The following is a 15906-nucleotide window of genomic DNA, read 5'->3' on the forward strand; positions in this document are numbered from 1 at the left end:
GACAATAATGTTTTTTAAAAATTCAAAAGTCTTTCAAGCAAGATCTTTGGAGGAGGGGAAGAAAATGCTTCAGCAACTGGGGGTCGATTTGGATTTAAATCAGCAGGCTGTCACGCTGTAGATTGACAGCCTCCAAAGACATTAAGAAACATCCAGTAGTTAGATAGTTAACTCTGTTTATTAATGTAGCTCCTCCTCCTCTATGATGTAACTGCTTTGCTCACATCCTCCTCTTTGCAGGAAGAGAAGCAATTAAGCGGACATTACGATCTTACTCTTCTAGACATGTAGACGTACATTTTATGCCTCTTAAGGCAAACTTTATTTTTCTACTTTTTATAATAAAAGTTTGGTTCATTCGAACATGCTTGTTTGTACTTTAATAGGCATCTGCCTCCGGAAGGTCTTACCTCAGTCCTAACAGGCTGAACACTCTGTTCCGGTAGGACCCTCTGATCCAACATGGTAAGCAGAAGATGGTCGCCTATTAAAGCAACAAACGCTTACATTCCGTAAGCACACTGGCTGTTCTCCCGATGCCAGCCAAAAGAAAGAGAAATCCCCTCACACAAAGCTACATCGATGCAATCTCCGAGGAGCAGTTAGCTGACCTCAAGCAAATCATCCGTGCCACGGAAGATAAAAGGAAATTCATCATGTCTCAGCAGCATGAGTCGGAACCCTCTGAAGCTGGCGAAACTCAACAAATCGTAAGTCATGCTTATCTGATTGAGAGTCGGGAAGAAGTTTAATCTATCCCTGGGGATCCCATAGACAGTACTTCAAATCAGCCCAGTGACAAGGAGATAGAAGAAGAAACTCTTACTCCCTCCCAATCTCAAAGTCTCCAGTCATCAGCTTTGCCTTTTAAAGCTTCTGCTAAGACAAAGCACTCTGATGATCAGGTCTCTCTCACTTCTACTCGAATTAAGGGAACCGCCTCGAATCTACAAAGAATTGACGAAATAATTGGAAAACTTGAGAATGAAATTCACGGTTTAGAGTCATTCTGTATTCACCTTGATAATTTACCAAGTATTAAAAATAATGAGCAGCGAGAATCTTACTTCAGTTACCTACAGCAAGCAACTGAGGCAAGATCAGAATTAAGGGAATTAAAGAAACTCCAATTAAAGTTAATAACTGAAACGATGGAGTCTGTGTCTCTGGCAAATAACACGCATGCCCAATTCCGACAAGCTGACAACGAAGGAATGCCTTTGTCCTATCCAGCCGAAGGCAGTCATGCGCAAAAGAGTCACGCCTCAGTAATCTCCCATTTCTACCCCGCTGCATTGTCTCAAATAGAAGCCTTTCCAAACAGAGAAAGGGGGGTGGAATTACCCACAGAAGTTGATACAGGAGAAAGGAGGGAGGATCCCCTTTTGTAGTTGCAAGCCATGGGGGGGGGGCATTCTACCCACCGCAGCAAGTTACGCAACAGCGGCCACTAGTGGATGGTATGCTCACAAAGCTAAACCACTTCCTGAAGCTGGGACAAGCGGTTTTCTTCATCATTTTGATACTAAACCAACCTTTTCGCAAGCTTTCCAGGCCGCACAAATGCAAAAGGATCCAGCTCCTCAAATTCCAGGAACTTCTGCTTCACCACAGAGACCTCCAGTCCTAACTCCACAGATGCCAACACAGCTTCCCCAGATGGTTCAACCTCCAGGTTTCCCAGCAGGTGTTGGGGCTCAACCCCAACAGCTGCAAGCAGCTCAGATGGTTGCATCTACAAGGCAAACTATCACCTCTTCAACACTGAAAGGTGAGTTCGTGTTGAAGTCAAATGGGCAGAACTATAAGATGTGGCTTCACAGGATTAATTTGCACCTACTGGCTCATCAGATTGATCAGATTGCTCTCAATCCCCCAGTAAGGCGCTGGACTGAAGAAGAAAGAGAAGCTGACATAAAAGCAAAGCTCCTCATTCTTATGAGCATAGACTCACAATTGTCAATCAGGTACACACCTGACATCACTTCTGCTGAGCTGTTAGAGTCACTTGATGGCATGTTTAGGCCAATCTCAGATGAAGGCAACTTCATTCTATCTAAATTTTACAATATTAAACTTCCTACTGGGAATGAAATTGCTCCACACTTATCCAAGATGCTATTAATGCATAAAGATTTGGAGATGGACACATGGACAATAACCAAGTCGATGCTGCTATCGTAAATTCCCTTGGCCCCGAATGGAGGGAAGCCATTTACAAGTTTAATATGTTCCCATTGGCCCAAAAGACAACACAGAGACTCTGTAACATGCTAACTGAAGAAGAAGAGTTGCTGCACAGTAATTTTAGACCAATGTCAGCAACGCACAAACCTAGCTTGGCTAAGAGCGGTCAACAGAAAACCAGTACACCAAAGTACTCACGCCAGAAGCAACCTAAGAAGGATGACACTCGTAAGTCTGCTGATTTGCAAAGTGTTCAATCTGGCGAATCTGATCCTCCCGCATTTCCAACTCAACCAAAGGGGGCACAGAAGAAAGGATCCCGAGGAAAGAGTTCTGGGACTGCAAAGTCAACTCCCAAAAACTCTAAAGGTGAGAAAACTACTTATGTTAGCACTCTCCTCCTCAAAACTGTTCCCGAGAAGAGTCCACTCTATGACATACGTCAATTATGGGCCCTAGACAGCGGAGCAGCGGTGCACATCGCATACCGGAAGGAATCCTTCACTGAGCTACACCAGACAGATGTCAAAGAGGTGTTTGGATTTGCAGAGCAACTCTCCAAAGTGGAAGGAAAAGGAAAAGTCTACATCAAAGAACTGGACTGCCATATCTCAAGTGTTTTCTACGTTCCAACTGCCAAGAACAACATTCTTAGTGTGTATTGCCTGAGAGAAGAATTAGGGACTGTAGTAACCCATGAACTCACAGAGACTTACATTACCAAGGATGGCAAAATTCTTGCTACTGCCATTCCCATTAGAGGTGTTTTTTATTTAAAACCTAAACCTCCAAGCAAAGGTGGTGTAAGTATAAAAGTTCCAGTGGGTGAAAGTACAGGTCCAGAGAGAAAACCTGGTGCAACTACTAGTTCAGAGGCTTCTAAAGCCAATGAAATCCCTGAGGTTCCTAATACTATTACAAATGTTAAACATGTATTAACAAACAAATCTTTTCATTCCAGATGTATTCACAGATGGCACCGTCGCTTGGGGCATGCTTCTTACCCCGTTTTAGCAAAGATGTCTGAGTTTGTTGATGGTTTTAACATTGATGGGGCTTGCAAAGTTCATTTAGACTGTAAAGTTTGCAACACAGCAAAGTCCAAAACATCTCCCATACCTAAGTTTGCCCTTCGATTGTCTTCACGCATTTTTGAATTGGTCCACACCGACGTTGTCGGTCCATTTCGGCCTACTGTTGGTAAACGTAAGTATTTCTTAACTGTAGTTGACAGTTACTCACGATTTGGCTATGTTTTTCTATTAAAGCAAAAATCTGAGGCGTTTGGGGTCTTTAAAGACTTTGCTGCAGAGATACTCACCCAACACGACGTCTGGATCAAGCGAATTCAAAGTGACCGTGGAGGCGAATTCATGTTGCAACAGTTCCAAGGATGGATGGCCAGGAATGGAATCCACCAGCAGACCTCAGCACCTGGGACTCCTGCCCACAATGGGATCTGTGAACATCGAAACGGGGTCCTGCAGACAATGTTTCGTTGTCTCCTAGAGGATGCAGGCTTGGACTTTTCATATTGGGGCGAAGCATTAAGGTATGCTAATTACATTGTTAACAGAACATGGAGTAGCGTAATACAAGAGACTCCTTATTACTTGCTTCATGCTAAGAAGCCTGATGTTCAAAACATCTATATTTTTGGTTGTTATGCCACTGTTAACATTCCACTTGAACAAAGAAGGAAAGGAGGTCCTGTGTCAGAAAGATTGAGATTCATCGGCTTTGTTGAAAACTCTAAGTATTACAAATTTGCTGACTCTCATCACAGAACATATATTTCTAATTCAGCCAAATTTGAGGAAGACACAAATTGGTCCAGTATACATAGTAATGATACTTCAGTTTATTTTCCTAAAGATGGTATAGCGGAACCTGATGCTCAGGCAGCTGTCCCAGATGTTCCTGATGTTCCAGATGATGAACAGCCTTCGACAGTCGCAGAGGAAACCCCTGACGATGAACTTGAAGGCGGAGATGATGATGAAGGATGGACCAGCATTCCAAGACGTTCAAAGAGAACCACTAAAGGAACCCCTCCAAAGAGATTTGCACAGCAAGTATCTCAATCTCCTTTTCTTTTCTTGTGTAATAATCTTACACTTCCACCTGATCATTTTCACCAGATCAAACTTTTGCCTGAATCTGAACAAGAAAAATGGTATGAGGCTATGGAACGCGAACTGGACTGTTTAAAGAAACTTAAGGTGTTCCAACAGGTGGAGCCTCCTAAGAACAAGAAAGTCATTGGCACACGCTGGGTGTATAAAGTCAAACAAAAACCTAATGAAGGAAAGCTGTACAAAGCTAGACTTGTAGCTCAAGGATTCTCCCAAGTTTATCCAGATGACTACACTGACACATTTTCACCCACAGTCAAAAATGAGAGTGTCAAGATTGCTCTGATCACTGCTACTGCTTTGGACTTAGAGGTTTTTCAGTTCGATGTAGAGACTGCCTATTTGAACGCTGATCTGAATGAAGATATCTACGTCAAAGGTGCTCCCGGGTTCCAGGACCGAGAAGGTGAGGTCTGGTCTCTGAGCAAGTCTTTATACGGCCTCAAACAGAGTGCCCTTATGTGGTACAGACTCTTAACCCAAAAGCTAAATTCAATGGGCTTTATTAAGTCCGTCTCTGATGAATGCGTGTTTACAAAAGGGCAAGGTAAGACTTATGAAATTGTTCTTGTTTATGCTGATGATATTGTTTACATTGGTCCCAATGAAAGCATGAGTCAAACTTTTGCTAAGGGTCTTGAGAAACATTTCACCTTAAAAAGCCTAGGGCATATTAATGATTATCTAGGTGTTCAGTTTGAGAAAACTGAGAAGGGGTTCTCTCTTTCACAAGAAAGTAAGGTTGACCAGCTTTTGCAGAATTGTAACATGTCTGATGCGAACACTTGTCGTTCCCCTATGCAGACTGATTTTTACAGGTTAACCCGAGAAGAACATCCTGATTTTGAGAACAAAACGCTGTACCAGTCAGTGATTGGATCGCTATTGTACATCAGCAGTTGGACAAGACCTGACATTTCACTGAGTGTGAATCTACTGTCCAGATACGTTGGCAACGCAACTATGTTCCACTGGTCTTGTATAAAGAGACTTTTGAGATACATGAAGCTTACTAAGGACAAGAAGTTGTTCCTTGAGCCGAAACATGTTAGGTACCCTAAAGTGATTTGTTATGCAGATGCTGACTGGGCAAGTGACACAGAAACACGAAAAAGTACTTCTGGTTATATACTGTTTTTAAATGGTTCTCCTATCTTTTGGAAAGTTAGGCAGCAGAAGTTTATTTCTTGCTCTTCAACTGAGGCTGAATATGCATGTGTTTCTGATTGCTGTAATGCATTAACCTCTGTTTCTCCTCTCATTGATAGTATTTGGGAATGTCCAAAGATTGTTATTATGGAGGATAATATTTCAGTCACATATATTGCTGAAGCTGAATTTGTTGGAGCTCGTTCACGGCACATTGACATCCGGTATAGAAATACCAGAGAGAGTGTGAAAGAAGGATTCGTGAAAATTCAGTATGTACCTACTACTGAGCAGATCGCTGACTTGCTGAATAAGCCGTTGCCAGTTGATCAACATGAATACCTCTCCAACAAAATGTGCCTTAAGTGAATTGATGCCTTGATGTCTTGATGTCCCTTATGTCTGTGATGACTGCCAAAGAAGGGGTGTCACGCTGTAGATTGACAGCCTCCAAAGACATTAAGAAACATCCAGTAGTTACATAGTTAACTCTGTTTATTAATGTAGCTCCTCCTCCTCTATGATGTAACTGCTTTGCTCACATCCTCCTCTTTGTAGGAAGGGAAGCAATTAAGCGGACATTGCGATCTTACTCTTCTAGACATGTAGACATACATTTTATGCCTCTTAAGGCAAACTTTATTTTTCTACTTTTTATAATAAAAGTTTGGTTTATTCGAACATGCTTGTTTGTACTTTAATAGCCATCTGCCTCCGGAAGGTCTTACCTCAGTCCTAACAGGCTGAACACTCTGTTCCGGTAGGACCCTCTGATCCAACACAGGCATCGTCAGCGAAGGAGATAGTCGCAGCAGAAGGAGGGAGAGAAACTGAAGATTTGTTTACAGCTGAACCAATTCGCATTGTAGACCAAGAAAAAGATGAAAAGATTGCGGCTTTACAAAAGGAGTTGGCAGTTGCCATCACTGTGGCTCGGGGTGAGTCATTGTCCCTTGACTGAGGGAGATCCGGTGGTCTGGGATCCTCCAGCAAGGCGATATCGAGAGCTCCTTCAGGTCGGCAAACCAGATTCGACGTGGCCAGTAAGGGGCCAGCAGTAGAACCTCTGCTCACTCCCTCAGAATCTTCCGAATCACCTTTGGAATGATGGAGACTGGTGTAAAGGTGTAAAGTAGACCCGGTGGCCACCAAAGGCATAATGTGTTCACCCCTTCCGCTCCTGGAGAGGGAAAGCGGGAGAGGAAGCAAGGGAGTTGAATGTTGTGGCAGGTTGCAAACAAGTTCATCACCGGGTTTCCGAACCGCAAGGCTATTTCTTGGAAAATCCTGGGGTCCAGTCGCCATTCCGCTGGGTCGAGAGTCTCCCGACTTAGCCAGTCCGCACAAACATTCTCTACTCCCGAAATGTGTTCTGCTGACAGGGGGGCTAATTTGGCCTCCGCCCACCGGAGTAAAGACTCCAACTCCCTCATTAGTCTCTGTGACCGTTTCCTCCCGCCTGTTGATATGGGAACGCGTAGAGACATTGTCAGTTAGAATTAAGACATGTTGACTCTGTACCATATGGGCAAAGCTGCGGAGAGCCATTGACACTGCCTTTAGTTCTAAGAAATTGATACTGAAATCTTGTAAGTCCCGGGGTCCCCATAGTCCCTGAGACATCTGTGAGGAAAGATGGGCTCCCCACCTGGTCAAGCTGGCATCTGTCGTCACCGTGAGTGGGTTCTTTTCCAGGAATAAAGAACCCCGTTCCAACGCTGGGGATACCCACCATTGAAGTGACCTTCTTAATCTGGTGTTGAAGATCACTCTCCTGTGTGAATGGCTGGGCTTCCTCCTCTGAAAGGGCAGCAGGAACCATTGAAGCAGGCATAAATGATGCCTCGCCCATGGTAGAATGTTATGCATGATACCAGGGTATCCAAAAGCTTTGACAGAAAGGAGAGCCGAGAGTACCGCTGATTGTCCAGAGATCGCAAGAGTTTTCGGATCAAGGTCTGCCTCTCCTGGGACAGGAAGACCATGCCCAGGTTTGTATCTATGGTCGTACCCATGTGGGCAAGACGTGTCGTGGGTGTTAGGTAACTTTTGTCCCAATTGACGGTAAAGCCGTGATCTTGGAGGGTCTGAATGGTTAGATGTAGGTCTCGGTCCGCTTGGTCCCTTGTCTTTGATAGTATGATGATATCGACTAGGTACGCCATAAGGCATACTGCCTAGTGCCTGAGACTGGCTGTGAGGACGTCCAACAGTTTCGTGAACGTCCTCGAAGTGGAGGAGAGTCCAAAGGGCATCGCTCTGGACTGGAAGTGAGCCTCATCCAGACTGAATCTTAGGAACTGTTTGTGTGGTGGAAATATGGGGACATGGAGATATGCCTCCTTTAGATCTATGGAGGTCAAAAAATCCCTGTGTCTTATGGAGGCGAGGATGGATATGAGCGAATGCATTTTTAACCTCCTGTACTTGACATAGAGGTTCAATTGACGTAGGATTAAGATTAACTGGACTCCTCCGGAAGATTTCGGGACCAGAAAAAATCACTGAGTAAAAGCCTCTGCCTTGTTGCTCTAGGGGAACCTCCTCTATGGCCCCTATCTCTAATAGGTGAGAGACTTCTCGGTAAAGAAGGGTTCTCTTTCGAGTGTCCGACGGAAGACGGCATGGGAGGAAGCGGTGAGGTGGAGGGCAAAAGAATTCGCTCCTCAGCCCCTGGGACACCGTGGCAGCCGCCCAAGCATCTGAGGACGTGGTTTCCCAGGGGCCTGCGAAGTGCATCAGCCTACAACCCAAGGGGAAGCAGATCGGAGAGTCATTTGTTCTTTCTGAACCCTCTGTTTGCTCCTCTGAAGGGGCGGCGGCCCTGGCAGGACTTGTTGTGGTCTGCCAGGGAAGATCTGTCTGACCTGAAGGACCCCTGGTTGAAGGAACCCTGGAAGTATGGTCTCGATGCCTGGGCTGGCGCCTTTGATAAGGAGTAAAGCGCCTGTCCTGTCTTTTATTCGTCCTGGGCATCACTTTTTTCTTGTCCTTATCTTCGATCAGGATTTCATCCAGGACCTCCCCAAAGAGCTTTTTGCCCTTGAACGGAGAAGAGGCCAGGCACCATTTAGATTTTACATCCGCTTGCCAGTTGCGAAGACCTTGAAGAGGGACATCTTAAAAAGGCCAGTGAAAATTGGCTGTTCCGGCGGTTGTTCGTCCCCGGACAGGTCATCATCTGCGTCGCTGAAATTGTCCCTGGAAGATGTATCCTCTTCCATAGACCCGGTCAAGAAATGAGAGCCGTCCAGGGATCCCTGAATGTCAACGGAGCTGGTCCCGCCAGAGCCTGTTGTTGTGCCCCGGTTGCCAGACCTTGGGAATATGCATTGGCGATTAGATCCTGCAGCGCTTGGGACATGCTCTGCCAGGTATCCTGTGAATTCCGTAAGCCAGTCGCCATTGGTGTAAAGGTGGCTGACTGCACTTGACCATACTGAGGAGGCAGGGATGGCTAAGAGGGTGGATAAATGTTGGGCCACACGGAGGCTTGCCTACCGAAGCTGTAGGTTTCAGGTATAGGCGAGGGTACTGGTTGCAAGAGGCGTTCCGGAGACCAGTCCCTTTCCGTTGCCAAGCTTACTACCCCTGGGGTAATCATGGGGGAGGCTGGTGGAGGTGTGGGTCCAAAGGCCAGATTAGGCAATGCAGCTGACCCCATTTGCTTCTGTGATGCCTCTAACTGCTTTTCAAGGGCCTTTATACGTTTTTCAGCCTCCTTGAGAGAGGAGCCCTGTGAGGCCTTTGACCTCTGGGTCTTTTCCTTGGGGGGACTAGGCCTGGTAATAAGAGTGGCCTCCTCCCCAGCGTGGGCTGATGACTCTGCCATCATACTTTCCCCCTTTAACACTCACACTCAGAAACAATACGGGCTCTAAATGCCAGCCGATCTGTCCCTTTACCGATCGAAGAAGGAGATAGCAGGCTCTGACAAATGGTTTTGCAGGTTACCCACTGCGCCTGCATGTCTCCAGGGCAGAATAAGGCCTCCGGCTGTGACGCGTGATCTAGGGGCTATGCCCTGACATCACGCTGTTCAAGCCCCATAGTTGGAAAAAACGGCATTAAAAATGGCCGCCTGATGTTGTCATGGCAACCGGCTAGGACTCCGTGAGGGGAATTGCGTCCTCGGCTGACTTTGGGCCTTAAACATGGCCACCGCATTGCTAAGAAAACGGGCAGGAACTGCTTGCTGACTTCCCGCCCTTTGAAAGCCCCCAAAATGGCCGCTCCCCTTGCCGGCGATCCTCACTGGCTCTCTGAGGCGATGCTTACAGGTAAGGGCTTGCCACTCCTGTTTGCAGGCTCGCGGGGGGGGACGTCCCAGGTCCTCTCAACGTGATCCCGAGCAGAATGCTGTTCCTCCGGTATATCTGCCACGGGCCCCCCATGGCGTCAACCACCTCCAATTCCACCGGACGCTACCGCGGAGGTCAGCAATCCAGGCGCTCTCTCCAAGACCCACAAAACGGGCCTTGTGTGTGGGATCTGTTCAAGAGGAGCTGCAGTCTAGAGGGTTAAACCCATGGAGGATATAAACCCTATGCTGCATGGAGGTAATGTTGCTCGCTGAAGTGCCTATAGGAAGTAATAAAAAAAGGAAGGTATTAATAGATTTCATGTCTCACCTATAAAGATCAAATAAACATTAGTTTTTGAGAGAGAAAAACTCAGAGTCCCTTTACTGCGACTGAGTTTTTTAGAATGGAGGGCTAAGGGGGCGCGGTAATTGCCTAATATTTAAATTAAACTCAGTCCCTACCAATCAGACTAGAGAATAACCCATGTTGGACTCTCCTTGCAAGTGCATTGGAGAACCACTGAAGAACATTGCCTCCCACTCTCAACCCCTTCAGCCAGCACAGAAGGATACCATGGTCGATGGTATCGAAAGCCGCTGCAAGGTCAAGAAGCAGCAGTACAGAGGACAAGCTCCTGTCCTGGGCCCTCCAGAGATCATCCATCAGCGCGACCAAAGCAGTTTCCATGCTGTAGCCGGGACTGAATCCTGACTGTTGAGGGCCTAGATAATCGGCTTCTTCCAAGGACCCCTGGAGTTGGAGTGCCACCACCTTCTCAATAACCTTCCCCATAAAGAGGAGGTTGGAGACTGGACGGTAATTATTAAGCACAGCTGGGCCCAGGGAAGGCTTCTTCAGGAAGGAGTGCACAAGTGCCTCCTTGTAGGGAGCCAGGAAGAACCCCCTCCCCAAAGAAGCATTGACAATCTCCTGGACCCAGCTCCATGTCACCTCTAGGCTGGCTGAGACCAACCAAGAGGGACACGGATCCAGTAAGCAGGTGGCTGAACTCACAGCTCCAATGGTCTTGTCCACTTCATCAGGTGTCACCAAGTCAAACTCCTCCCAGACAGATGGACAAGGACGTGCCCCAGTCACCTCGACTGACTTGTTGTCAGTCGACACTGCTATCCAATTGGAGTCGAGGTCTGCCTGGATCCGAGTGACTTTATCAGCGAAAAATGAGTTAAACTCCTCGGCACTGCTCTGCAAGGGCTCCCAACTCCCCCCTGGTGAAGAAGGGAACGGGTCAACCTAAACAGAGCGGCCAGACGGGATTCCGCTGATGCAATCAAGGCGGCATGATACGCGCATCTTGCCGCCTTGAGCGCCACTTTGTAAGTCTTAATGTGAGCTCTTACAAGTGTTTGGTCAAATTCAGATTTACTCTTCCTCCATCGCTTCCTCCATTGGAGTTGGTTCCATAGAGCCGGAGCGACCACAGAGAAGGTCCTCCCCTGCGGTCCCTCCAACCTAGATTCTTTAGTCGACGGGACCCGAAGGAGGCCAATTCTGTGCGATCTGATAGGCCTCTGGGAGGTATGTGGCAGGAGACGGTCCCGTAACCCCAAGCGCCCCACTCCCCAAGGCGGCTCTCTGATCTCCAGCTCCCTCAAGACTTTGTCCATAAAGTCCCCCAGATTATGCTTGTAGGCCACAGCCAACTTGATGGCATCACTGAAGAGCTTCACTTACTAATTAGCAAACTAATAAAAATTGAGACAGCAACAATTTGCCCTGTGAATTGTAATGTTTTACATAACTAATCATTAATACCAAGGTCCTAAAAAGAAATATATACATGGTACCTCAAATGCTGCAATTGCTGAATCGAAATCACAAAAGATGGCCTTATGAAAATGTTCTTCCTGAAATCTTTAAGAAGACAATTTTATATAGTATGCTGGAATTGAAAAATCTTTTAATCAGGTTTTAGTATAAAAGACAAAATATCAAACCCCAAATCACTGTATAAATCCAGTTTTTTCATGCTAAAGATTTTCTCTTTGGCAAGTGTTCTAAGGAGCCACATTAAAAAATGTAGGCAGAGTTCAACAGAAACAAATCTCAATTGTTGAAGTTAATGTATTTATATTTTTAAGTTTTTCTGTTCTGCACACGATTTCCCATCAACTTTTAGAGGACTATGGAGCTGCATCCAAATAAGCATTACAGTTTGGGAAACTTGAAGTGTTCATCTTTGTCAAGCAATTAACTGTTGTATATAACAATATATACTTTGCAAAATATACTTTGATTACTCCTAACACATGTAAACATAGGAAAGCATACCAAGAAAACTATATCTTGTAGTACTGCAGAATATTTGAAAGTAAACTTTACTCAGAGTACTTTAAAGATGGGGGATGGCTACAATCTTTGAAATTATTTCAAAAGCATATTCTCATCACTGCTACTTATTAGCCATTGCCTTTAATTTTGTCTTGGCATCAGTATTTGTCCATTATGGCATCTATATTAAGTGATCATTGGGAAGTTTTGAATTTTGGGTTACAAAGTGTGAACACTCACCCCCCACCCACCCCAATATAATGCTGCGTTTGGTGGTTGTGTAGTCACGATGCAGAATTCTGAAGTAAGGTGCTAGGATCACTACCAGGAATTTGAAGGTTAGGGATAGTAGCTGTTGTGGATTGTGAACAATGCAGAGAAAAATGAAGAATTTCAAAAATTCTCTGCTGGATGACTTTTGTCAGAACTTAGATGGCGGGATAATAATAATAATAATAATAATAATAATAATAATAATAATAATTTATTAGATTTGTATGCCGCCCCTCTCTGAGGACTCAGAGTGGCTAACAACAAATAATACATGAGATACAAATCTAATATTAAAAAACAATTTTAAAAACCCTTAAAAAAATAATCATACAGTCCAGACAAACCATGCATAAAATAGAACAGCCAGGGGTATGTCAATTTCCCCAAGCCTGGTGACATAGGTGGGTTTTCAGAAGTTTGTGAAAGGCAAGGAGGGTGGGGGCAGTCTTAATCTCTGGGGGAGTTAATTCCAGAGGGCCGGGTCCACCACAGAGAAGACTCTTCCCCTGTGTCCCGCCAGACGGCATTGCTCAGTTGACAGGACCCAGAGAAGGCCAACTCTGTGGTACCTAATCAGTCGCTGGGATTTGTGCAGCAGAAGGCGGTCCCGAAGGTATTCTGGTCCCAATTCAAAGTGTTGGTTATGACCTATAAATCCCTACATGAAATGGGACCAGAATACCTCCGAGACCGCATTTGACTGCATGAATTCCAGTGACCGGTCAGGTCCCACAGAGTTGGCCTCCTCCAGGTTCCATCAACCAGATAATGGGGCCCAGGGGGAGAGCCTTTTCTGGGGGGGGGCTGGCTCTCTGGAATAAACTCCCCCCGAAGATTTGTACATCCCCCACCCTCCTTGCCTTCCGTAAGAGTCTGAAGACTCACTTATGTCACCAGGCCTGGGACCAGTAGATCTTTGCCCCCTGTCCAATGAATGTGTAGAGAGAATGTGGAGTGAATGGAATGATTGTTTTTTATGGTTCTGGTTTTTTTTAAGATTTTTAATTAGTTAATTGGATTAAGATATTGTGTATATTTTATATGTTGTGAGCCGTCCCGAGTCTTCAGAGAGGGGCAGCATAGAAATCGAATTAATAAAATAAATAATAAATAAATAAAATAAAATGTTATCCATTTGAAGCTTTAAAAGAATATTAAAAAGTACATACCTGGACCTAAGCCTAGCAATTTCCTGACTGGAAACATGTAACTGGTTTAGTAAGTTGGTGATATGTCTAATATGTTCATGTTGAAAAACCATTCCAGCATCCATAAGCTATAGTAATAAAAAAATCCATTGATAAATAACTTTTTCAAGATTTCCACAATTAAGTGCTTGCAAATTCTTTACAATAATGAGGAAAAAATAGATAATAAATGTGTTTATAATTAGGGATGTCAAGCTAACTGTTGATGACAACATTTTCATGATTCCAAATACTCAACCCAGATACTGCTAAATTAAACCAGAGGATGCTCAGTGGCTACAATATAATACTATGTTGTTAAGATACTCAGAGTATAGTTTAATAACAGTCAGCCAATAGATTCAAAGCAGATTTTTATATCCAACGAACACACTGTATATATAAAAGTGTTGAAAAGTAGTAGCAATTGCTTTCTTTCTAATATTGTATAGTCTCAATCTCTACCAAAGTCTACAGCTAGTGGTAGATGACAACATTTAGGTAAACAACTCTTATTCAAATTACTATCAAATCTTACATGCATTTACCATTTTAGCAAAACTAAAAATGATATTTATTATTCACTCAAATTTATTAGTTGCTCAACTCTAATGGATTCTACAATATTTATATTGTATTTCCAAAAATTTGCTCGTTTCTCATACTTTTGAATTATAATCAACATAGTACTTTTCAAACATGGTTATTTTCATTTAATCTTTATTTTTTAAATTTTATTTTATATGGGCTGCATTTTAATTCAAAATTATAATAAACCATTTTAAAACTAGATATCAATCTAAAAACCTGAGTCTGTTTTTGCTCTTTGGTATAAGATATCATAAAAATTAAAAAGTGTTATTTGTGAGATTATATCCAATGTATCAGGTTCTCAGAGGGACTATAGAAATATTGAAAATAATGTCTCAAGAAACAACATTTCTAAGAAGAAATTAACTAATCCAAATCATACCTTACAAAAGATATCAGATAATTCAGGTGCTGCCTCTTTTACTTTCATCAAAACCACTTTTTCAAATATTTTGAGTAGAATATCTATAGTTGGCTAAGCAAAAATAAACAAACAAGCACCCCTTAATATTTAAAATATGAAATTTACAAATAAATAAGCAAATGTAAAATATAATCCGTTTAAAGATTCTCATTTCCCCAACTTCTGATGTAAATATTTCCAGTTGTGAAATGACTTGAATTCAAGTTGCATGCAATTATCACAAAAGGGAATTTAAAGATACGACGATAAGATCCTGTGGAAACTAACCATATCTATCATCTCTAAATTGTTTGAGATCATTTTTGACATGATATCATAAGGAATTTAAAGATTTGAATTCTAAACTAAGTCAACAGCTAAACAGCAATCCAAAATCCAAACAACATGTAAATATAAAGATACTACAATAAACTAAAAATACTCCACATATCTGAGAGTAGGTTCAATTAAATTCATTGGAATTTATAGAAAGTTATTAAAAACATTGAAGGATCACTTACTAATATTTTAATCCTGATGCCGGTGTGCACTACATGAAAAAGTTCTTTCAGCAAACAGAACTGAAGCAAAGATGTTAGGAGATCATGAAACATTTGCAAATCCAAGTGATATACAGCGGTATCTTTTTTGCAATAATGTGAGAATATGCGTACTAAAAGAAACAGGAAATTTAAAGGTGAACACAAGCAGTATTTAAGGAATTTATTACTAAAATGATTTAGAGATAATCCTTAATTTTGTTCATTTCATGATGGTTCAAAATTAGAATAACCTCAGAAAGGATGCTTTATGACCTAATGAGAGTATGGCCATTGCAAACCATTGCACCTACCCGAAGTCAAATGATTTCAATTGTCTCACATTTACAACTAGTTGCAGCATCTTAAGGTCACATGATCAAATATGTGACCTTTTTTTGCCAATTTCCATTAAGATGGTCATAATATTGAATCTAGAAAATGGTAACTTATGACTGAAATGACTCAGGATGGGAAATTCTGATCCCTACTGTGGTTATAAGTTAAGATCACCTGTTACTGAGTTTGAAAAAGTAAAATGCTTAAAAAGGATACAATGGAAATTCAGTTTTAGAAAGGGATGTAGAAAGGGATTTGTTTAAAGTATCATTTTTTCATATAATTTTTGTAAACTTTCATCTTATACAATATATCAGTATTATCTCATGAAATATTAGTTAACAATGAATTATTCTTTACAATTTATACTTTTTATTTATATAAATTTTATAATCCAAAATGTTTTATGATATGCATCAAAAATATTCACTTTCTTAATTAAAACAGCTTAAACTTGAGTATTTCAAAATTCTTGGCTATTCTAATATTCATTGTTTTGTCTCTTGA

At 42.9% G+C, this 15906-nt stretch overlaps 1 protein-coding gene across 3 annotated transcripts in view; it reads right to left on the reverse strand.

The window, feature by feature from the left end:
- The window catches only part of TOPAZ1 (testis and ovary specific TOPAZ 1), a 243358-nt gene that overhangs the window by 100856 nt on the left and 126596 nt on the right, over positions 1-15906 (reverse strand). For all 3 annotated transcript variants that reach the window (XM_070767234.1, XM_070767235.1, XM_070767233.1), the window contains 4 exons: positions 15043-15194; positions 14501-14593; positions 13510-13616; positions 11584-11650 (listed from right to left, as the gene is read on the reverse strand). In XM_070767234.1, coding sequence (XP_070623335.1) covers positions 11584-11650; positions 13510-13616; positions 14501-14593; positions 15043-15194 — 419 coding nt within the window. The remainder of the gene's footprint in view (positions 1-11583; positions 11651-13509; positions 13617-14500; positions 14594-15042; positions 15195-15906) is intronic.

This window comes from Erythrolamprus reginae, chromosome Z (genome assembly GCF_031021105.1).
Source record: "Erythrolamprus reginae isolate rEryReg1 chromosome Z, rEryReg1.hap1, whole genome shotgun sequence".
Lineage (NCBI taxonomy): Eukaryota > Metazoa > Chordata > Lepidosauria > Squamata > Dipsadidae > Erythrolamprus > Erythrolamprus reginae.